This window comes from Ambystoma mexicanum, chromosome 12 (genome assembly GCF_040938575.1).
Source record: "Ambystoma mexicanum isolate Mex_15411 chromosome 12, UKY_AmexF1_1, whole genome shotgun sequence".
Classification (NCBI taxonomy): Eukaryota; Metazoa; Chordata; class Amphibia; order Caudata; family Ambystomatidae; genus Ambystoma; species Ambystoma mexicanum.
Genome location: NC_090936.1, coordinates 1,215,206,353 through 1,215,230,283, shown reverse-complemented (window position 1 = coordinate 1,215,230,283; position 23,931 = coordinate 1,215,206,353). Strand labels below are relative to the sequence as shown.

Below are 23,931 nucleotides of genomic sequence, written 5' to 3'. Positions count from 1 at the left end.
ATAGGTGATCTAGTGTAAGGTTAAGTGACAGCTTGACATCAGGGAGTGCTGCCAGTGACAGAGCAGTGTGGTTTGTGTCTGTCTGGAGAAGAGCTGGTTCCCTCTTTTTCACCACTCCCACCCGTTGCCCAACACCTTGATTTCCCACTAGAGTCCACATCCAACCCTTAGGACAGAGGCTATTTTTGCACACTTTCCATCAGGAATTCTTTGGTTTCCAGCTTCACAGTTGCTCGAGGTCCAAGATCCAGGGCCTTTGGAATTCAAACAAGATCCTTTGAGCTCTGGCCTCGAGCAAACTCAAGAAGATCTTTTCAGATTGTAGTCAGGACATTCCACGAGGGTAGGTTACAGCTATCAATGGAGTAGCTCCATGTATGTATGTATGCATGTATGTATGTATGTAGGTAGCTAAATCGAGCTGGGAAGGAACAGAGAACTGCACAGCAAGGGGATACGGCAATAGAACCAGCAGTATGCACCCAATGCAAGGATTAGAGTGTCAAGGGTACAGCAGCAAGGATATGGAGAGAGGGGATAAAGAGGAGGTTCTGTGGCTGTGCTCCCATTGAGGTTATATTTCTGGGAGTTTCACCTGATCTGGTGTTCATTTCCTGTATCTACATCGGCAATTCCCTCCCAATGCGAGCGAGGACCCAGGCAGCATCACCATATCACCAGCGTGCCACCTCAAAGGTGATATTGAGAGCACACACGAGGTCACAGTGACACTCATGGCACATGATGATGCAAACCATGGAAACATGATAACATGATAATGTGGATGTCATCAGACATACATCGCAGGATGATAGTGACATTTTGACCATCATGTAGATGATGACACGTGACGCACACAATGATAGGTGACGATGTAGTGCAGTCAGGCTTAAAGAAAGGGCACCAATTGTGCCTAACTAGGGCATTTGCTTGCAAACCCTGATGGGTTTGAAAAGGGGTGGGGTGTGGTATCATTTACATCAGCCCTTTATAACATTGAGGTTTTGCAGTATGTGATTGTTATCCTGGATAAGCACATCAGACTCCACCTACCTCTGAAGCCAACCATGTCCTTAATGGTGGGCACAACGATTGCTTGTAAACCTGGTTGGGCTTGAAAAGGGCCTGGCCAGTACATTGTGGAGGATGCGTTTAGGATGCCGTATCACTTAGATCAGCCCTTTACAACATTGAGGTTTTGCAGTTTGTGAATTTTATTTGTGATAAGCTAATCTTTCTACACCTACCTATGAAGCCGAATATGTCCTTAATGGTGGGCAGAATATATAACAAGAAGGTTTCTTGGGAACCTTGATGGGTGTGAAAGGGGTCTGGGCAGTACATAATGGAAGATGAGCTTAGGATGCGTTATCACTTACATCAGCCCTTTACAACATTGAGGTTTTGCAGTTTGGGAATGTTATCCTGGATAAGCACATCTGACTCCACCTACCTATGAAGCCAAATCTGTCCTTAATGGTGGGAACAGAGATTGCTTGTAAACCTTGATGGGTCTGAGAGAGGTCTTGGCAATACATTGCGGAGGATGAGTTTAGAGTGCGCTATCATTTACGTCAGCACTTTACAATATTGAGGTTTTGTGGTTTATGAATGTTACCTGCGATAACCATATCGGACTCCACCTACCTATGAAGCCAAATATGTCCTTAATGGTGGGCACGAAGATGACGAGAATGTTGTTGAAGCCCAGAATGATGGCTGCTATCAGGATGTGCCGGAGCCAGTTGAACTGCCGGCCAGGGAAGAGCATGGTAGTCACCGATGAACGGATCTGTGGACGAAGAAGTAAAGACAGTGCATAACACGTCAAAAGGCAACTTCTTTCTTTCTTACTTTGTCCTGCAGAAAAAAAGAGAACGTTGGATAATGCCCTTGATTTCTAATCACCACGAGAAATGTAAGCATTTCACAACCACTTCAGACGAAGTGAGTGTATAGAGCAGGAGGATTCAAGGAAAGGTCTTATGCCTTCTCAAAGCGTAGTCAAAACGTGTTGCGAGTAGCGAACATCCCATGAGTTTACTGTTTCGCCACAAAGGCAACTGTCGGCGACCTCTAGTGGAATGAGATAATGGAATAGCGCATCACTTCCTTTCTGTCATAAAATAAGTTAGTGAGTAACTCTGACTTGCACCGGACTTACTCGGAGTAAGTCAGGTGTTAAATCAAAGCTAATCTATGTAACTTACAGGTGTAGGTCAGAGTTACTCCATGTAAATTCTTTTGTGAACAGCATAACCCTCGGCAGGTGTAAATCAGAGTTACTCCATGTACATTCTTTGGTGACGAGCCTAGCCCTCTGCAGGTGTAAGGCAGGTGTAAGTCAGAGTTACTCCATGTAAATTCTTTTGTGAACAGCATAACACTCTGCAGGTGTAAGTCAGAGTTACTCCATGTAAATTGTTTTGTGACCAGCATAACACTCTGCATGTGTAAGTCAGAGTTACTCCATGTACATTCTTTAGTGACGAGCCTAGCCCTCTGCAGGTGTAAGGCAGGTGTAAGTCAGAGTTACTCCATGTAAATTCTTTTGTGAACAGCATAACACTCTGCAGGTGTAAGTCAGAGTTACTCCATGTAAATTGTTTTGTGCCAGCATAACACTCTGCAGGTGTAAGTCAGAGTTACTCCATGTACATTCTTTGGTGACGAGCCTAGCCCTCTGCAGGTGTAAGGCAGGTGTAAGTCAGAGTTACTCCATGTAAATTCTTTTGTGAACAGCATAACACTCTGCAGGTGTAAGTCATAGTTACTCCATGTAAATTGTTTTGTGACCAGCATAACACTCTGCAGGTGTAAGTCAGAGTTACTCCATGTACATTCTTTGGTGACGAGCCTAGCCCTCTGCAGGTGTAAGGCAGGTGTAAGTCAGAGTTACTCCATGTAAATTCTTTTGTGAACAGCATAACACTCTGCAGGTGTAAATCAGAGTTACTCCATGTAAATTGTTTTGTGACCAGCATAACACTCTGCAGGTGTAAGTCAGAGTTACTCCATGTACATTCTTTGGTGACAAGCCTAGCCCTCTGCAGGTGTAAGGCAGGTGTAAGTCAGAGTTACTCCATGTAAATTCTTTTGTGAACAGCATAACCCTCGGCAGGTGTAAGTCAGAGTTACTCCATGTAAATTGTTTTGTGACCAGCATAACACTCTGCATGTGTAAGTCAGAGTTACTCCATGTAAATTCTTTGGTGACCAGCCTAGCCCTCTGCAAGTCAGGGGTAAGTCAACGTTACCCAGTGTAGCCTCTTTGTGACCAGCCTAGCCCTCTGCAGGTGCAAGTCAGAGTTACCCAGTGCATGTGGCCCATTGATTTGAATGGAAACACATATTCCACCGGGAAGGGGCATCTAGCTTTTCTTAGGGGAATACACGGCTGCCGCAGTTTGCTCGATCTGGGCAAAGCAACTGGAGAAAAAAACAGTGGGGGCGCTCTATGAAAAGGCAGACACGTATCCGTGTAAATGAAACACACAGCGCATTGTTAAGTCATGTTCTTACCTACGTTTTTAAATACCTGCATTTTGTTCTCGCTACTAGTCAGTTCAAAGAACAAATACATTTTTAAATCTGTCTAATGACTGTAAAGGGTAAACAGGCAATGCAGGCAGTGCAGAGCAGCAGGTGTGGGGACCTGCCTGCAGTATATAGGTAAAAGGTCGCTCGTAGCCCAGTTAGCCCAGAGTGGTCCACTCTGCCAGGCAGTAATGGGCTGACAGTGTCCTCGGGCGGCACAGGCCCTGCTTTGCACACCTCCCACACCTCCCTTCCCTGGGTGGAGGGGGAGAGGGTCTTGCGACAGTTCAGTCTCTTGACACCGCTGGTTTAGAGCACATGCCAAGGCCGAACACTAGATTCACAAAGCTTTCTCCAGGAGGAATGGGGACTGTCTCACACATGAACCTGCTGTACATGCTAACAAGACACATTAAGAATGGGCTGCTGTTGGATTTGCCTCGGGTTTACACATTGTGCACATTACGTACACACATGCCCACATTTTAAGACATGTGTGTGTGTTTTTCATGTGAATATTCCCAAAATGCATGTGTATTTGCCATTTAGGTCTACTTGATCGAAAACATTTGACCTTTTCCAATTTGAACCCATTCTTTTCGGTTGTCTTTTTTGGGTCGCGTTTTTCGGTTGAAAATGCAGGGGGAGACCACCACACACCCTTTTAGTCGAAAATGCAGGGGGAGACCCCCCTCCGCCCCGCTTCCCCCAACTTAACCTAATCCCTTACCACTCAACATATATTTATTTTATTTAATTTGACCGAAAAAACTATGAAAAACATGTGGACAGATTGAAAGGGTCACGTACATTGTCACTATGATTAGAGTATTCACTGAGCGCAGACCTAGCTTCGGCAAGCACAAGTCCCAGGCGGCGAGGGAAGCGGGGCGACAGGGGTCAGTACAAGGGGGTCTAGCAACAGTTACAGTGAGTGAGTTACAGCCACACCTGGGAGTAATTTACACCCGAGGTTCCCCTGTGATTGGCGGTCGCTGTGAATGTATCAGGCCCGCGCTGTAGGGGTCGATGCACGAAGCATCCCGCTTTTGGCAAGTCACAGCGAGCGCGAGATTGACCAATTTCTGTTCAAAACTTGCACCAGAAAATACCATTTACAAAGAACTGAGGTGCATTTTACGACTGACCGACAATATGTTTAAGATTAAGAAAAAAATCCCACTCACACTCAGTGTAGCTTCCTACAGCGTAACCTTTTCTTCCAATCTACAATATGTTTTAACTACACATCCCTTCATACGCCACACATCCCAAATGGTCGCCCACACTTGCATTCACTTTCAGAGCTACCCTTCATCACTTACGCCTGGTTCAGGTGTAGCCTAACACAGCTATGACATAATTTGGCTGTGCACCTCTTCCCCATTCAGACTCCCCCATCCCCCACATTATACTAACAACTCCCCAACAGCCCCCTGGGAATGCCTCCTTTGTGCTTGAATTTTAATAATTTACACATGTGCAGGATATGCAACAATGTGTATCTTAGAACCAATAGAAAATGCTCCCATCTTTGTGTGAATCACTCGTATTTCCTTTTGTAAATTCGTACTAACTTGCAAGCGAGTAAATCACTACTTGGTTAGGAGTGAGTGGAACTGGCTCCTGGGAAAAGCTGAGTCTATCGCCCCCTGCTTCCCAGAGAGAGGCTGGCCTACAAAGACAGTGGGTGATTTGCCAACAGGCCAGGGTCTGTGACCAATGGCTAGGTCTGTAGAAAAGCCCGTCTGCCTGACACGGGACAGGTCCATTCCCCCCCTACCGGTTTCCTCCGCCTCAGGCAACATAGGAGAGTAAAAGTCAAGCGTTGATGCCCCGTCTTCGCGTGGCCTGCCCCGGGCTAGCCACCAGGGCCACAAGGGCCCCTTCGTCACACTAGGCAAAACCAGCGCCCATAAGGTGAGAGGTCCGGCCCCATATGGGTTGTCCTCCAGTCTATGGCCGCATATTTTACATACACATTAATGCACAGGGGGAACAGTGAGCAGTTGGTGTTGGGCATCATGGCTCATTTAACCAGTGTTTCTGCTCATCTGGGAAGGGAGGACCCCGCGTCCGCGCGTCCGCGCACCGGGCATATGGCGCTCCTCCGGCTGGCCGGAGGATACCAAACCAGCAGGAGTGGGTGAAATCGGCGTAATTCACCCCTCAGAGAAAGTATCGCATTCTGTGCAAAATCCACCCCGAAATATGCTATTCTGGGTGTTTAGCTTGGCAAATTTCGTTTTTGGGGTGGATTTGCCCCAAAATATCAGCCAAATAGGATGCAGCAAAATGTTTCACCCCCTGATTGGATGAAATTTCAGCCAAACCGTCTAAAAACGAAATTTCAGTGGAAAACAAAATCTGCCCAAAATTGGGGAACCAGGAAACATCCCTTTCTCCAGCAAAGTGAAATGGGGGTGAATTTCGATGATTTGGCTTTGCTGATGCTAATTTTCGCCCCCACCCCTAGTGATGAGGGTCACACAATGAAGCAAGTTCTCACTATGGCTCAGGGGGTACAATTAAAGAGCTCGGCGCAGAGAGGTGATTGGGGGATGAACCTACCACCCCCTTAAAGATAAGGGGTTCTAGGAGGACAAACTGGATCCACCAGGAGTTCATTAGATAAACCCCATTCTATGAGCAAGGGCTAAACAATGTCTATGTCCTCAAGCTATGCCCTGCCCTGACCAGACATGCCCAGCTGGACTACTGGGGCCCACATGCGGCTTCTCAGGACTGCCAAGGGTCAGTTGCCACCATCGCCTGAACAACACAGAAAGCAGTGCCCGCATCTCCCAGGCAGAAGCCCATGATGGCTGCACTATGTGTCAGTGTGTCTAGAGTGAGTATATACCTGCAGGCAGTAACATACACAACACAGGAAGCAGTTCTGGCATCTCCCAGGCAGAAGCCCATGATGGCTGCACTATGTGTCAGTGTGTCTAGAGTCTGGAAGATTCAGTTTCTCCCTGCAGACTGTACAACACAGAAAGTAGCATACTATATCTTCCAGGCAGAAGCCCATGATGGCTGCACTATGTGTCAGTGTGTCTAGAGTCAGTATATACCTGCAGGCAGTAACATACACAACACAGGAAGCAGTTCTGGCACCTCCCAGGCAGAAGCCCATGATGGCTGCACTATGTGTCAGTTTGTCTAGAGTCAGTATATACCTGCAGGCAGTAACACACACAACACAGGAAGCAGTTCTGGCATCTCCCAGGCAGAAGCCCATGATGGCTGCACTATGTGTCAGTGTGTCTAGAGTCTGGAAGATTCAGTTTCTCCCTGCAGACTGTACAACACAGAAAGTAGCATACTATATCTTCCAGGCAGAAGCCCATGATGGCTGCACTATGTGTCAGTGTGTCTAGAGTCAGTATATACCTGCAGGCAGTAACATACACAACACAGGAAGCAGTTCTGGCACCTCCCAGGCAGAAGCCCATGATGGCTGCACTATGTGTCAGTTTGTCTAGAGTCAGTATATACCTGCAGGCAGTAACATACACAACACAGGAAGCAGTTCTGGCACCTCCCAGGCAGAAGCCCATGATGGCTGCACTATGTGTCAGTTTGTCTAGAGTCAGTATATACCTGCAGGCAGTAACATACACAACACAGGAAGCAGTTCTGGCATCTCCCAGGCAGAAGCCCATGATGGCTGCACTATGTGTCTGTGTGTCTAGAGTCTGGAAGATTCAGTTTCTCCCTGCAGACTGTACAACACAGAACACAGGAAGCAGTGCCCGCATCTCCCAGGCAAAGCCCATGATGGCTGTACTGAGGGCCCGATTCATGGAATTTATTGCACTTTTCAAAGTGACTTTGCACTGCAGACACAAACCCTGATTCATGGAACTGTGAAAAGTGAATATGCACTGACTTTGCAATGCAGAAATACACTTTGCACAGTTCCATGAATCGGGGTTTGTGTGGCAGTGCAATGTCGCTTTTCAGCAGTGCAAAGTCACATTGAACTGTGATCAAATTCCATGAATCAGGCCCTATGTGTCAGTGTGTCTAGTCAGGAAGAAGCCATCTCTACCTGCAGGAAGTACAACACCCACCATGGGAAGCAGTGCTGGCATCTCCCAGGCAGAAGCCTATGATCAGGAAGAAGCCCATGATGGCTACACTATGCGTCAGTGTGCCCAGAGTCAGGAAGAGTCTATCTCTACCGGCAGGAAGTACAACACTCAACACAGGAAGCAGTGCTGGCATCTCCCAGGCAGAAGCTCCTGATGGCTGCACTATGTGTCATGTGTCTAGAGTCAGGAAGAGGCAGGCTGTACCTGTGGGCAGTAAAACACACAACACAGGAAGCAGTGCTTGGCACCCCTCAGGCAGAAGCCCCTGATGGCTGCACTATGTGTCATGTGTCTAGAGTCAGGAAGAGGCAGGCTGTACCTGTGGGCAGTAAAACACACAACACAGGAAGCAGTGCTTGGCACCCCTCAGGCAGAAGCCCCTGATGGCTGCACTATGTGTCATGTGTCTAGAGTCAGGAAGAGGCAGGCTGAACCTGTGGGCAGTAAAATACACAACACAGGAAGCAGTGCTGCTATCTCCCAGGCAGAAGGCATGATGGCTGTGCTATGTGTCAGTGTGTAGGCAGTCTCTACCTGCAGGCAATACAACAAAGGGAGCAGTGCTTGGCATTCCTCAGGCAGACGCCCATGATGGCTGTACTATGTGTCAGTGTGTCTAGAGCCAGGAATAGTCAGTCTCTACCTACAGCCAGTACACCACCCACCACAGGAAGCAGTGCTTGGCACCCCTCAGGCAGACGCCCATGATGGCTGTGCTATGTGTCTGTGTGTTTAGAGACAGGAATAGTCAGTCTCTACCTACAGACAGGACAACACACAACACAGGAAGCAGTGCTGGCATCTCCCAGGCAGAAGCCCATGATGGCTGCACTATGTGTCAGGTGTCTAGAGCCAGGAATAGTCAGTCTCTACCTACAACCAGTACACCACCCACCACAGGAAGAAGTGCTTGGCACCCCTCAGGCAGACGCCCATGATGGCTGTGCTATGTGTCAGTGTATCTAGAGCCAGGAATAGTCAGTGTCTACCTACAGCCAGTACACCACCCACCACAGGAAGCAGTGCTTGGCACCCCTCAGGCAGACGCCCATGATGGCTGTGCTATGTGTCTGTGTGTTTAGAGACAGGAATAGTCAGTCTCTACCTACAGCCAGTACACCACCCACCACAGGAAGCAGTGCTTGGCACCCCTCAGGCAGACGCCCATGATGGCTGTGCTATGTGTCTGTGTGTTTAGAGACAGGAATAGTCAGTCTCTACCTACAGACAGGACAACACACAACACAGGAAGCAGTGCTGGCATCTCCCAGGAAGACGCCCATGATGGCTGTGCTATGTTTCTGTGTGTCTAGAGCCAGGAATAGTCAGTCTCTACCTACAGCCAGTACACCACCCACCACAGGAAGCAGTGATTGGCACCCCTCAGGCAGACGCCCATGATGGCTGTGCTATGTGTCTGTGTGTTTAGAGACAGGAATAGTCAGTCTCTTCCTACAGCCAGTACACCACCCACCACAGGAAGCAGTGCTTGGCACCCCTCAGGCAGCCGTCCATAATGGCTGTGCTATGTGTCTGTGTGTTTAGAGACAGGAATAGTCAGTCTCTACCTACAGACAGGACAACACACAACACAGGAAGCAGTGCTGGCATCTCCCAGGCAGAAGCCCATGATGGCTGCACTATGTGTCACGTGTCTAGAGCCAGGAATAGTCAGTCTCTACCTACAGCCAGTACACCACCCACCACAGGAAGCAGTGCTTGGCACCCCTCAGGCAGACGCCCATTATGGCTGTGCTATGTGTCTGTGTGTTTAGAGACAGGAATAGTCAGTCTCTACCTACAGACAGGACAACACAGGAAGCAGTGCTGGCATCTCCCAGGCAGACGCCCATGATGGCTGTGCTATGTTTCTGTGTGTCTAGAGCCAGGAATAGTCAGTCTCTACCTACAGCCAGTACACCACCCACCACAGGAAGCAGTGCTTGGCACCCCTCAGGCAGACGCCCATGATGGCTGTGCTATGTGTCTGTGTGTTTAGAGACAGGAATAGTCAGTCTCTACCTACAGCCAGTACACCACCCACCACAGGAAGCAGTGCTTGGCACCCCTCAGGCAGACGCCCATGATGGCTGTGCTATGTGTCTGTGTGTTTAGAGACAGGAATAGTCAGTCTCTACCTACAGACAGGACAACACACAACACAGGAAGCAGTGCTGGCATCTCCCAGGCAGACGCCCATGATGGCTGTGCTATGTTTCTGTGTGTCTAGAGCCAGGAATAGTCAGTCTCTACCTACAGCCAGTACACCACCCACCACAGGAAGCAGTGCTTGGCACCCCTCAGGCAGACGCCCATGATGGCTGTGCTATGTGTCTGTGTGTTTAGAGACAGGAATAGTCAGTCTCTACCTACAGCCAGTACACCACCCACCACAGGAAGCAGTGCTTGGCACCCCTCAGGCAGACGCCCATGATGGCTGTGCTATGTGTCTGTGTGTTTAGAGACAGGAATAGTCAGTCTCTACCTACAGACAGGACAACACACAACACAGGAAGCAGTGCTGGCATCTCCCAGGCAGACGCCCATGATGGCTGTGCTATGTTTCTGTGTGTCTAGAGCCAGGAATAGTCAGTCTCTACCTACAGCCAGTACACCACCCACCACAGGAAGCAGTGCTTGGCACCCCTCAGGCAGACGCCCATGATGGCTGTGCTATGTGTCTGTGTGTTTAGAGACAGGAATAGTCAGTCTCTACCTACAGACAGGACAACACACAACACAGGAAGCAGTGCTGGCATCTCCCAGGCAGACACCCATGATGGCTGCACTATGTGTCACGTGTCTAGAGCCAGGAATAGTCAGTCTCTACCTACAGCCAGTACACCACCCACCACAGGAAGCAGTGCTTGGCACCCCTCAGGCAGACGCCCATGATGGCTGTGCTATGTGTCAGTGTGTCTAGTCAGGAACGGGATTGATGTTTGTTCCAGAGATGTTTGGGCAACTCAGGGGTGACCTATTCCTGCACCTCCTGAAGCCTTGGCCACCTCCTCTTGGCTCTCGACGATGCTGCACTGTCCCACTCCATTTAAAAAATATCCTTATGAACTTCTCTCTTTTCCTTTTTTCTCACCTTCTCTCCCCACCCAACCCACCTCTTGAGTCCCCACTCTCACAACACAGTAAAGAGGGGAACATGGTAGGGATCACAGAGTACCCCAACAGGCCTGCTGGAGATAGTGCCCCATAGGTCAGAAAAGAGGCTGATCCCTTGATGGGCATTTAAACTGTCTAACCAATCACAACCAAATTCCAAATCTTTCTCTTGGGAATCCAACTCAGACTTCACTCGTGACAAGCCCTCAAATCCTACACTGAGATCATGCTTTATTTATTTTATTTCAAACACGTTGGCGCTCAGAGAGAAAACAGGGAGGCCACCTACGCTCAGCATCCACTTATGCTGCTACGACAACCATATTGTGTGCTTTGGTGCTGATCCACAAGCACCTTCTGCGAACATATAGGAAATATAATTGTTCAATTTCAATGTTTTAAGAATTTCATACTTCTACAATGACCCTTTTTTATTGAAGATATCTGCCTTGGGGAACCTTTGACCTGATAGGCCACTGCGGCCTTCCCTTATTACCCACCCTCTACTGCAGATGTTGATCTGTGATGCGCGTGACCCAGTGGATACATAGGGGGGCAATGCAATGAATTTCAAGGAAGTGAAAAGTTGCGGGTACTTACAGGGAATGAGACAATAGGAAGTGATGCGCGTGACCCAGTGTATACATAGGGATGCAATGAAATTCAAGGAAGTGAAGAGTTGCGGGTACTTACAGGGAAAAAGACAATAGGAAGTGATGCGCGTGACCCAGTAGACACATAGGGAGGCAATGAAATTCAAGGAAGTGACGAGTTGCGGGTACTTACAGGGAATGAGACAATAGGAAGTGATGCGCGTGACCCAGTGGATACATAGCGAGGCAATGAAATTCAAGGAAGTGAAGAGTTGCGGGTACTTACAGGGAATAAGACAATAGGAAGTGAGGCACGTGACCCAGTGGATACATAGGGAGGCAATGAAATTCAAGGAAGTGAAGAGTTGCGGGTACTTACAGGGCATAAGACAATAGGAAGTGATGCGCGTGACCCAGTGTATACATAGGGAGGCAATGAAATTCAAGGAAGTGAAGAGTTGCGGGTACTTACAGGGCATAAGACAATAGGAAGTGATGCGCGTGACCCAGTGGATACATAGGGAGGCAATGAAATTCAAGGAAGTGAAGAGTTGCGGGTACTTACAGGGAAAAAGACAATAGGAAGTGATGCGCGTGACCCAGTGGATACATAGGGAGGCAATGAAATTCAAGGAAGTGAAGAGTTGCGGGTACTTACAGGGAAAAAGACAATAGGAAGTGATGCGCGTGACCCAGTGGATACATAGGGAGGCAATGAAATTCAAGGAAGTGAAGAGTTGCGGGTACTTACAGGGAAAAAGACAATAGGAAGTGATGCGCGTGACCCAGTGGATACATAGGGAGGCAATGAAATTCAAGGAAGTGACGAGTTGCGGGTACTTACAGGGAAAAAGACAATAGGAAGTGATGCGCGTGACCCAGTGGATACATAGGGAGGCAATGCAATGAAATTCAAGGAAGTGAAGAGTTGCGGGTACTTACAGGGAAAAAGACAATAGGAAGTGATGCGCGTGACCCAGTGGATACATAGGGAGGCAATGCAATGAAATTCAAGGAAGTGAAGAGTTGCGGGTACTTACAGGGAAAAAGACAATAGGAAGTGATGCGCGTGACCCAGTGTATACATAGGGAGGCAATGAAATTCAAGGAAGTGAAGAGTTGCGGGTACTTACAGGGAAAAAGACAATAGGAAGTGATGCGCGTGACCCAGTGGATACATAGGGAGGCAATGAAATTCAAGGAAGTGAAGAGTTGCGGGTACTTACAGGGAAAAAGACAATAGGAAGTGAGGCACGTGACCCAGTGGATACATAGGGAGGCAATGCAATGAAATTCAAGGAAGTGAAGAGTTGCGGGTACTTACAGGGCATAAGACAATAGGAAGTGATGCGCGTGACCCAGTGTATACAAAGGGAGGCAATGAAATTCAAGGAAGTGAAGAGTTGCGGGTACTTACAGGGAAAAAGACAATAGGAAGTGATGCGCGTGACCCAGTGTATACATAGGGAGGCAATGAAATTCAAGGAAGTGAAGAGTTGCGGGTACTTACAGGGAATGAGACAATAGGAAGTGATGCGCGTGACACAGTGGATACATAGGGAGGCAATGCAATGAAATTCAAGGAAGTGAAGAGTTGCAGGTACTTACAGGGAAAAAGACAATAGGAAGTGAGGCACGTGACCCAGTGGATACATAGGGAGGCAATGCAATGAAATTCAAGGAAGTGAAGAGTTGCGGGTACTTACAGGGCATAAGACAATAGGAAGTGATGCGCGTGACCCAGTGTATACATAGGGAGGCAATGAAATTCAAGGAAGTGAAGAGTTGCGGGTACTCACAGGGAAAAAGACAATAGGAAGTGATGCGCGTGACCCAGTGTATACATAGGGAGGCAATGAAATTCAAGGAAGTGAAGAGTTGCGGGTACTTACAGGGAAAAAGACAATAGGAAGTGATGCGCGTGACCCAGTGGATACATAGGGAGGCAATGAAATTCAAGGAAGTGAAGAGTTGCGGGTACTTACAGGGAAAAAGACAATAGGAAGTGAGGCACGTGACCCAGTGGATACATAGGGGGGCAATGCAATGAAATTCAAGGAAGTGAAGAGTTGCGGGTACTTACAGGGAAAAAGACAATAGGAAGTGATGCGCGTGACCCAGTGGATACATAGGGAGGCAATGAAATTCAAGGAAGTGAAGAGTTGCGGGTACTTACAGGGAAAAAGACAATAGGAAGTGATGCGCGTGACCCAGTGGATACATAGCGAGGCAATGGAATTCAAGGAAGTGAAGAGTTGCGGGTACTTACAGGGAAAAAGACAATAGGAAATGATGCGCGTGACCCAGTGGATACATAGGGAGGCAATGCAATGAAATTCAAGGAAGTGAAGAGTTGCGGGTACTTACAGGGCATAAGACAATAGGAAGTGATGCGCGTGACCCAGTGTATACATAGGGAGGCAATGAAATTCAAGGAAGTGAAGAGTTGCGGGTACTTACAGGGAAAAAGACAATAGGAAGTGATGCGCGTGACCCAGTGGATACATAGCGAGGCAATGGAATTCAAGGAAGTGAAGAGTTGCGGGTACTTACAGGGCATAAGACAATAGGAAGTGATGCGCGTGACCCAGTGTATACATAGGGAGGCAATGAAATTCAAGGAAGTGAAGAGTTGCGGGTACTTACAAGGAATGAGACAATAGGAAGTGATGCGCGTGACCCAGTGGATACATAGGGAGGCAATGAAATTCAAGGAAGTGAGGAGTTGCGGGTACTTACAGGGAAAAAGACAATAGGAAGTGATGCGCGTGACCCAGTGGATACATAGGGAGGCAATGCAATGAAATTCAAGGAAGTGAAGAGTTGCGGGTACTTACAGGGAAAAAGACAATAGGAAGTGATGCGCGTGACCCAGTGGATACATAGGGAGGCAATGCAATGAAATTCAAGGAAGTGAAGAGTTGCGGGTACTTACAGGGAATAAGACAATAGGAACAGTCAAAGTCACTGCCACAAGCACTGCCAGGCGCACACAAAGAAGCAGGGTATCGAACTTGTAAACTTTGATGAACGTGTGGAGTAATTCATCCTGGACCTCACCTGCAAAAAAAGATGAAGCTTATCATTGGGCTATAATGTCAGAGAAGCAAACAAACACTTCATGCTTCCTGGGGGTCCTGGACAAATGCTTTCATACCGGGGTGGCGTTACAATATTATTACATGCCGTGGGACTGGAATATGTCGCAAAATAGAAGGACATATATGCTTCTTTTAGGTGGCAACACCAGTGTTTACTGAGTATTTTCAAAGCCATCTCAAACAATTCAAAATGCATATACAAAAGTGAAAGATCTCTTCAACATGAATCCATCATGGATACATACTTTACATCACGCTTCATGTATGTACATGTGTAGCCCTTGAGGTCTTATCCCTCTGCCATCTTTGAGGGATTCTCCAAATATCTTAGTGGCCCAGATAATGACACCGGGGACGCGGATCTGAAGATCTGCAAATGGAACCACTGCCAATCTCTCTCCTTCCTGAGAGGAGGACCTTTGGTTGCATGTATGTGGGCGCCCCAGAATGCGCCATCCTGCCTGGTGGAGGCATGAAAGAACATGTACATACAAGAGGCAATGAGGTGCTGTGGGGTTAAGGAGTTAACTTTTTCAAATGACCGAGGAAGCCCTGGCAGAAGGAACAGGGACAGGCCTGACCCACACCTCAGATGTTGCACGTTTAGTAAATATGGTTTCCTAGTCCTCTGTAAGGTCAGGAGACCAGGCTGAAGGCTACTGGCCAAAACATTCTGTCGGCCTCAAGTCACAGCGATGGCAGTCCACCTTCAAGGGTGCACAACCTGACTGGAAGACGGCCTCATCTGCAGATACACCTAGAACCGGGTTCTCTTACTCCAGGCCTCGAGGGCCGGGATCCGGACAGCTTTTCAGGAAATCCCTCCTTAATATTCATGAGGAAAAATGTGCATACATTTAGAATCATTGTATGTAAATGTATCTCATGAATATTGAGAGGTATCCTGAAAATCCAATATGGATCCGGACCTTAAGGCCTGGAGTTGGACAACCCTGACAGAGAACGGGTTTCATGATGTTTTATTTTTACTTGATTTAATGAATGTATTGAGAGCGAACCTAGCTTCCGGAAGCAACAGGATGTTGTACTGCGCTAGGGGTTAAAGGCATGCATCAGATGCATACAGGATAAACCGTCCAATAGTACTTATCATCGGCATAACATTTGTGGGAGCAAAGAAAAGTCAACATTGACTGTTACTGGAGGACATGTAAGAGCTGAAAGAGGAGCGTGATGGGTAGAACATGGGTGGGATGTAGAGGGCTGATATCAGGAGGTATTCAGAGCCGAGTGGGGTCAGAGAGTATGTCTCTTGGGTCTGGGGTGAAGTTGGGGCTCCTTGAATAGTGGGGTCTTCATTTATTTTCTGGACTGAATGGGGATGGAGCCAAGTATGATTATTGTCAGGCATGAGGTTCCATGGGGCCACACACCAAGAATTTCTGTATCCTGGTCCTTTCTATCTGGTATTTCCACTCTTCTAGAATGGACAGGTCCTGAATCTGGTGATGTACTGATTGCCAGAGATGGTGACTTTGTTTTCCTGGTAGGAGGGTGCAGCAGCTGGATTTGTGGGGAGGAGCAGGAATTCTGTCTTGGTGGGACCAAGTTAGAGGTCGGTGCTGGACATTCAGGTTTTCTTCAGGGCAAGGCAGCCCATCAGTTGATGACATTTTTGGATGAATGATGTTTTCAGGTACAGTTCTGTCTCCTCTGTATATTTGTTGATTTGGATGTTGTGGCTGGTGAGGAGGGTCAACAAGGGTTCTATGAAGAGGTTGGAAATTATGCATAAGAGGATGGACTCCACAGGCAACCGGTAGAAATGGTGACCCACAGATGTTCATCAGGACAAACACATGGTGAACCAACAGAAGACCTCCTTTCCAGTTACAAAACAGTTGTATCATATGTTGATGAGACGTTGATGGTCTATTGTGTCAAATGTTGCCTGGAGGCAGGTGTGTACATTCTTGGGGAGGCATAGTGCACCATCTACCACTTGGGTAGTGGCTGTTTTTGTGCTACATTTGAGTCTAAAACCTCATTGGATGGGGGCAGTTAGTGGGCAAGTGTGCTTGAAGTTGGACGGCTCTAGCACTTTCAAGTATTTTGCCTAGGAAAGGAAATTATGTGATGGATGGGAACTTGCTGACGGAATCAGGATCAAGTATTTATTTCGCAGGAGGTGGATTCTCCAGTTTTGAGGGGAATGGGAAGGTTCCCTGTGGGAGGGATGTGTTAATGAATACAAGGATGGGGTGGAGGGATTCAGTGGAGGTTTATATTCTGTCGAAGAGGAGCTTAATTATGTGCACTGGTCAACTCACCGTAGAACGTAAGGTAGCCAAACAGAGCAGCCAGCAAATACATGACCAACATGCCCGTGATGGACATGTTAGAAACGTTCTGCATCTTCCTCCGAGACCGTCTAAGAAGAAGGATGAGAAAAAAAGAAAATAACTATCTCTATAGACCCCACTCTGACCTAACACTGCCCCCAAAGAACCAATCATCAACTACACTATTACCACCCACCGCCTTAGGGTTTCACAGCAAGTTGGGGTCGATCACCAAAAAATCAATTAGAAGAATGAAACAGTATCGGAAAAATATTTGACACCAATTAATTGGTTTCAATAAAATGAAACAACCAAAATAGCTTGAGAATAAATAACTTAGCTGTTCAAGTACCCACAATTTAAAAATCATGTTGAGCTAATGAAGGAAGATGAAACATGACAAAGTATTGTTTATCCTGAAGCTCTAATGAAGAAATGTTAATCTAGCTGAAACATGTCATTTCATAGCCCTCAGCTCCCTTGCTTCATTTAGTTAATAAGGGCAAATTGTCACAATCGTTTTACTCTGCCATTTTATTGATATACTTAATCTTTGACATTTCATTGTTTAAGATACTTTCTTTTCCTCAAACAGACCATTCACATGTCCGGAGTTGACTGTGATTGATTACTAGAACATTACACCTGTGTTGGGTGGTAATACTCATACACCAAGTAAATAAGCCTTGAGCAGCAATGAATATCAATATTTAATATTAAATTGCTTGCGATTTTACTCTAGATGCATACCTACATTTGCGGCAGTTCTGTCGCCAATCAAAAAGGGTGATTGGAACAGATTGTGCAACACTCAAAAGCACCTGAATTTTGGGTGGTTTGAGTCAAGGGAAATGTTGAGGAGATTTGAACAAAGTGATTTGACCAAATGTATACACACACATGTGTATATAATCATTATCATTTATAGATTTACTTAACATATATTGTGAACATTTTTAGAAACTTATATTTACAAAATAATAAAACAAACCAAATAGCTTATTTTATTATAAATGGTTATGTGTATTTTGTTAAAGAATTTAAAAGCTTTTAAACATTGTAAAAATATATATTCTCTATTTTCATGTATATCTTTTGCCATTTTAAAAAGATTTAAATTGAATGTAGTGTCCCAACTTTTTAGAAATGATTTAAATATATTTTCTAAAAATAATACAAAAGCTTTAAAGAATTCAGACAAAATATACTGTGATTTTTTGGTTAATTGTTCTATGCATTATAATAATTTCAGAGTTTACTTGAAATTGATGCCACAGTATTTCATACATTTGAAAGCATTTCATTTTGAAAAATATTTCACAAGTTTCAAACAAATGAGAATCTATGATATTTTAATATTTGTGCACATTATGATACATCTTGAGTCATTTTACTGAACTTGTTCTTGAATTGGGTAACTTTTTTATTCTAATTAGTTAATATTTTGATTTGTGTAAATCGTTTAAAATTATATTAAGATTTTAAAATATAGACTTCATAATTGTACATTCTGCGACAGATTATAGAAATGTGCCATTTCTTTCTCACTTATAACTTTTCGCTTGGCCTTTCAGCACCTCTGTTCTATGAAAATGCACTGAGCTTGGATGGTTTCATGAAGATTCAGGGTGATTTGAGTGCATTGTGAGTGGCTCCCAGGGTTGCTTCATAAAAATGTGAGAATCCCGCCTGCCACTTTTTGGGAAGTTCACTCATCCGTACACATCCAAATCAAGCAATTGTTGATGTCAGAGTTTTTAACGGAGCAATTCTGTTCATAACCCACAGATTTTCTATTTCACTATTGACAGGTTGACAAGTGCAATAACCCCTTAAGTGCCAAGGACGATTATGCTCTTCCTTTTTGCATAGACTTGCATAATAGCCTGGCAGTTTGGATCAAAGCACATGGCGGAATGCATCCATGACTGGTTCTCTGTCAGCACCCACTTAAGAGCTTGTGAAGCGTTAGCTTTATCGGTTATAGACTGTTCACTTGTCTGGATGGTGACTTACCCTTTCAGTTCACTGTATATTGGAAGCACCTCCGGATGGCACACAAAGGCAAAGGCTAGGATGGGAATGGTATACGCCGTCTGAAAGATACAATATGGAGTCCAGGTTTAGCATCCCGGCATACAGAGCTACGTATTTCCTGTACGCGCTACAACCGAAAGGTCCATGCAGTCGGTCTACGCCATGATTCTGATGAATGAAGTGTACCTGGGAATTGAAGACAAACAGTTTGGGCTTGCAGGCCTCATCGCTGTGGGCTTCAAACTCCACTCCGCTGCTGGGGTCTCGGGCCGCCTCCTCATCCAGACTGGCCGCCTGCCCGTGGGTGTACTCCATCATGAGGTTCACCCCAGAGCTGGCCGTGTAGTTCTGGACCATCAAGGGTTGCATGTGGGCTGTGGTGAGGTTTGTCATGTTCCCTTGACCATGGTTGAGGAATGGGAGGGGGCACGGGATCTGGGTTTTCTTATAAATCACCTGAAAAGAGACACAAACCAAATCTGTGTAAATTCCAAAGCCAAGGATGACATTCTTCAGTTCCCACGTGAGGTCCCTGCCTCTAACACACTGCTTCGCCCACTGAACCTCAAGTTCCCACTGCCAAAATCACCTTGATACTACATTGTGTGAAGAACAATGTCTATAACACTTACAAATGTGGGTGAGGTATAGATAAGAGGGTCACAGCCCCGAAACACTCATTCTTCGGCCTCTAGCAGGAAGTCCCCTGTGTTTGAGCTAGGGCTGCGCAATTACGCATGCGCGACCTTCCCTTCACTTCAGCCACTTGCACACACTCACCACACCTCACAGCATTACTTAAATGATGGCCCGGGGTTAGGAACGCACATTTGTATTTGAATGTTATTTTATTTATGTATTGGACATTTGTGTGTCGCCTATACACAAGTGTTTCCAGACACCACAAGACAATTTGGGGGATGGGAGGGACATGGGAGAGAAAAGGAAAACAGTTATATTGGCCTTGTGACAATCCTACCGTGCAAGTACAAGACAAGGTGGTAAGTGCAGGGGGGTAGAAGGTCAGGAGTGGGGTGCCTAAGGGAGGGGGGGGCAAGTGTAGGGAGGCCAAGGAATCAAGTGCCAGGGGGAAGAGAGGGAGGGGGAAGATGAGTGCAGTGGACAGGAGGACCAGGTTAGGACTAGTCGGGGAAGGGACCCACGGGCAAGTGCTGGAAAAGGATGCTGAGGGGACCATTAGGGGGAGTGGTCTGGCCCCTTTGTGGCTCTGAAGGGACCAGGCCTCAGTCACAGAGGCAGAGGCACTGCTAGCATGGGAACGGGAGAGGGAAGGAAGAGGAGAAAAGGAAAGTCTTGAGGAGTTTCCGGAACTTAAGAATATCTGGCTCAACTCAAAGGTGGGCAAGGAGGCCATTCCAGAGGCAGGCCGTTGCTGCATAAAACATTTTAAATTATGCTCCAAAAACACCCATACAATATTCAAAATACATTTTACTTAAATTATCTAATTAGAGAATTTGTGGACCAGCAGTTAAGATCACAGACTTGAGGCACACCGCATATTTCCAGAATTCAAATATCCTCCAGTTTAGATACTCACACTAACGTCTGATGAATATGGCACCCTGCCAATATGTAACGTAAGGGAACGGTCTCTATACAAAGACAAAATGACTCCCTTACTAACACCGAGTCTGTCTGTCTGTCTATCTATCTACTTGACTGTCTATCCATCGTCTTATGTCATTGTTTACCAAGCTAGGCAATCTAACATTCTATTTACTTATCTATCTCTATTCATTCACCCATCCATCCATCATCTGTCTTGCTGCCCATTCATGCATTAACATCCCTTCAAAAGTTTTGTCCATCTAGCCATTTATATACAACATCTGCTTAAAAGACAAACACCACGTTACACTCAAAGAGCGAAGAGAACCCTTCACTTCGTTTGTGCTACATCAAAGGACCTTTTTTATAAGGTTGAGGACCCTTGATATGATGTGGCATTTATAACGCGCCAATACACAAGTGTTTCAAGGCGCGACGAGGCAAGGGAGGGGGAACAAAGGGAAGACAGACAACGTTCTTACTAGGCCAGGTGTCATTCAGATCACGCAAGTGCTTGGGAAGGGGGTAAGAGAAAAGTGCATGGAGGAAGGGAGAGGAAAGTGCAGTATATGGGATAGTAGAATAATAAGACAGTAAAACGGCCAGAAGGTGCCAAGTGCAAGGTAAGTGCAGACATAAGTGCTGGTAGTGGGACTTGAGGGATACAGAAAACAGTGCCCAGGTGCAGGCGTTGCCAGGGAGGCAGTGCAGGTGTGCAACTGGCAGGGCCTGGGACCGAGATCAGAAAGGGTGGGCAGGTAACCAGTGCAGTTTCAGCCAGGAATTCAGCAGGGTTAGGGGGAGAGAAACCAGAAGCAAAGAGGAAGGTTTTGAGGTGCTTCCGGAACCCTTCCAAAACCTTGTTTCCAGGTGGCAGGTCTCTGTCATTTAGAGAACAGTTCATTTGCGATACAAATTCTTGTTGAAACCACCATGAGTTTTCTTTCAACAAATGCCCTTCATGTTTTCCATCTCTGCCAAACCCTCCCTCTATACATATGCATTACACCCATGATGCATGGCTGTCGCTATATTAACCCATGTGATATATATGGCAAAGGCATTGCATTTTCTTACCACACTAACAAAGAACACCATACAGGTCAGAGAAAATCCACTGGTGTAGCCCAGGTAACCTAGAGAGAAGAGACACACGTGATCAAATGGAAACTCAATCATACAAGGCAATATGGTTACAGGGAAGACGTGCTGAAAGGCACTTACCCAGATTCTTAAGAAAAGAAAGTGGCAGAATGATAGCAACGGACACAATAAGAACGAGGTAGTTGCCGTTAAGATACCATTCTCTAGAAGAGAACAAAGACACGTAGACACAACAGTGTTACATTGTGGTGCAACAACTTTTACTGTGAATTTCTTGTCAGTTTAACTTTAATTAAGAAACATGATAAGATTATACATCTAATTAGCCCAAACTAAGGAAGTTCCTCTCTACTTTATTTGATATTGTTTCGCTTAAGGATTATATTAGCGATATCACGTTTTGTTAAAAGGGCACCTATTTGTAGTTCTATTTAAAATAAAATCCAATTTATTTGTTATTACATTTAAATGATCCAGCTTGGTGTTTCTGGCCCCAAAGTATTTTCAAGTGATTCATCAAATAACAACTTTATTTTTTACCTTCTTACTTGAACACCAATCATGTCATTTTTTTTAAAAAAAAACTTCCTGAAATAACACTTACTTATTAGTACTGCCTCAAAAGTTACCACTTATATTTGAGTTCTTAAGTACAGTTTACATTTTCTTATTACTAAATCAAACTTCTTCAAACCCATACATTATTTCTTAAGTAACAATATCAATTTAAACATCTTCTGATTCATTCATAACTTTTGCCAAACAACCAATACTTTTTGCAGTAATGCTGACTACCTACCTAAAGAGTCCAACTTTTCTTACATCAATTTATATTTAGCAGAAAAAAGGAAGCATGACAAAACTACTTTTTGGAAATTAATCTCTTTCCATTTTTCAATCAAACTCTTTTTCCAGGAGGAAAAATCCAGACTGCAGAGACAATTCTTTGAGGAAATAATTACAGTTATTAAAACATCCTAAAGGACACTAATGAACTGAACTGGTGTACAATGTCAGCCTCTTTGCACTGGACTCACACTCAGTGAGTACACACTTACCCAGAACTCTCCTCCAGGCCCATCAACGTCTTGAGGACTTCCGGGAGCTCGTACTTCACAATAAACAGGTAGCTTGACATTGCTGCAATGAGAAGAGGACATCGGAATAGGTCACGTGCCATGTCCGTATTATGCACAGGTGCAGAAGATGACATCGGAATAGCTCACGTGCCCCGCAGGCGTTATGCACACGTGCACGTATCTACAGTGACTTTAATAACAAAGCCAAAGAAAATCCACATCACCCATTTTGAAAGAACAGATTATAACTATGTTATCAGGTAGTTCGATAGCGCTTCATGCGGGATCTCTCCCACTTCTAAGCACTTTATTAATATTTGTCAATATTACTGAATCTAATGTCACAGTATCTCAACCTCCGCTTATGCAAACGAGGGCTTAACCAGTGTAATAGCCACGAGGACAAAGAGGCAGGTGCAACCAATCACTGCACACCAGTCCTTCAGTTCTCCTTTAATAATCATGAACGCAAAAACACGGATGGGGCAATTGTTTCTTTCCTTGCAGCCTTTCCCGCCACATTATTTTCAGTATAACCTCCTCTTGTAACTTCTCCATCCTCCACTCCGTTTCCCCCTCCTGGGGCTTTTCTTGCAAGGCCTCTGCTGGAAATGTGGCCTCTTTTTCATGCTCTTGTCAGTTTCATCCTATGAGCCAGGCCTTCAGGCTGATTTTCAGCAAATGACATGTGCCTTTCTATTTCTTCTGCTGATTTTCATGACTTTGGCCCTTATTATAAGTCCGGCGGTCCGGAAATAAGGGTGCTGGTAGCAACGTGACGGCACCCTTTCTGAACCGCTACACTACAACGATGCCGGTAGGGGACAAGGATCCTGAAAATGTCAAAGCCAATTACAGTGCAGCACAGTGATCAAATAATTCACTTTACCCACGTCCTCCAGCCCCCATTCCTTTACCTGACCCCCCACCCCACTTACCTTTACGGCGGCACACTTCTGTGTGCGCCGCCGACTCCCCACTATCCCTGCGGCATCCGTTCCTCCCACTTGCGTGGGTCGGAACTGACGCAGCAGGGTGCTTTTTTGAAAAACATTCTTACCCCCTGCTTACCACAATGGTAAGCGAGTAACACCCCCACAACCCCTGACTCCCGTTACTGCGCCCAAGGAGAGCGGGGGACACACCAACAACCCCCACTCTGCTTGGGTGCAGTAATGGGAGTCGGTATTTTGTGTGCCCCCAAAGTCGCAGTCACTGTGCGGGGTGCACTACTGAGGGTGACATTTTTGGTATATTTCCATTCATTTTACCTCCAATGTTTTGCATGGTGATTGAAACAAACGCTGCAATCTTTCCAGGCCACCCAAATGCCTTTTCACCCAGTTTTTCATATATTAATGAGCCTAGATAAAGCAGAGAAAAAGAAT

At 45.9% G+C, this 23,931-nt stretch overlaps 1 protein-coding gene across 2 annotated transcripts in view; it reads right to left on the bottom strand.

The window, feature by feature from the left end:
• Positions 1-23,931, bottom strand: part of SLC38A4 (solute carrier family 38 member 4) — a 271,144-nt gene that overhangs the window by 24,084 nt on the left and 223,129 nt on the right. For both annotated transcript variants that reach the window (XM_069629871.1, XM_069629872.1), the window contains exons 6-14: positions 23,815-23,907; positions 22,523-22,604; positions 21,585-21,667; positions 21,438-21,496; positions 18,975-19,244; positions 18,768-18,847; positions 16,740-16,840; positions 14,283-14,407; positions 1,648-1,792 (exon numbers count right to left, since the gene is read on the bottom strand). In XM_069629871.1, the coding sequence (XP_069485972.1) occupies positions 1,648-1,792; positions 14,283-14,407; positions 16,740-16,840; positions 18,768-18,847; positions 18,975-19,244; positions 21,438-21,496; positions 21,585-21,667; positions 22,523-22,604; positions 23,815-23,907 (1,038 nt within the window). The remainder of the gene's footprint in view (positions 1-1,647; positions 1,793-14,282; positions 14,408-16,739; positions 16,841-18,767; positions 18,848-18,974; positions 19,245-21,437; positions 21,497-21,584; positions 21,668-22,522; positions 22,605-23,814; positions 23,908-23,931) is intronic.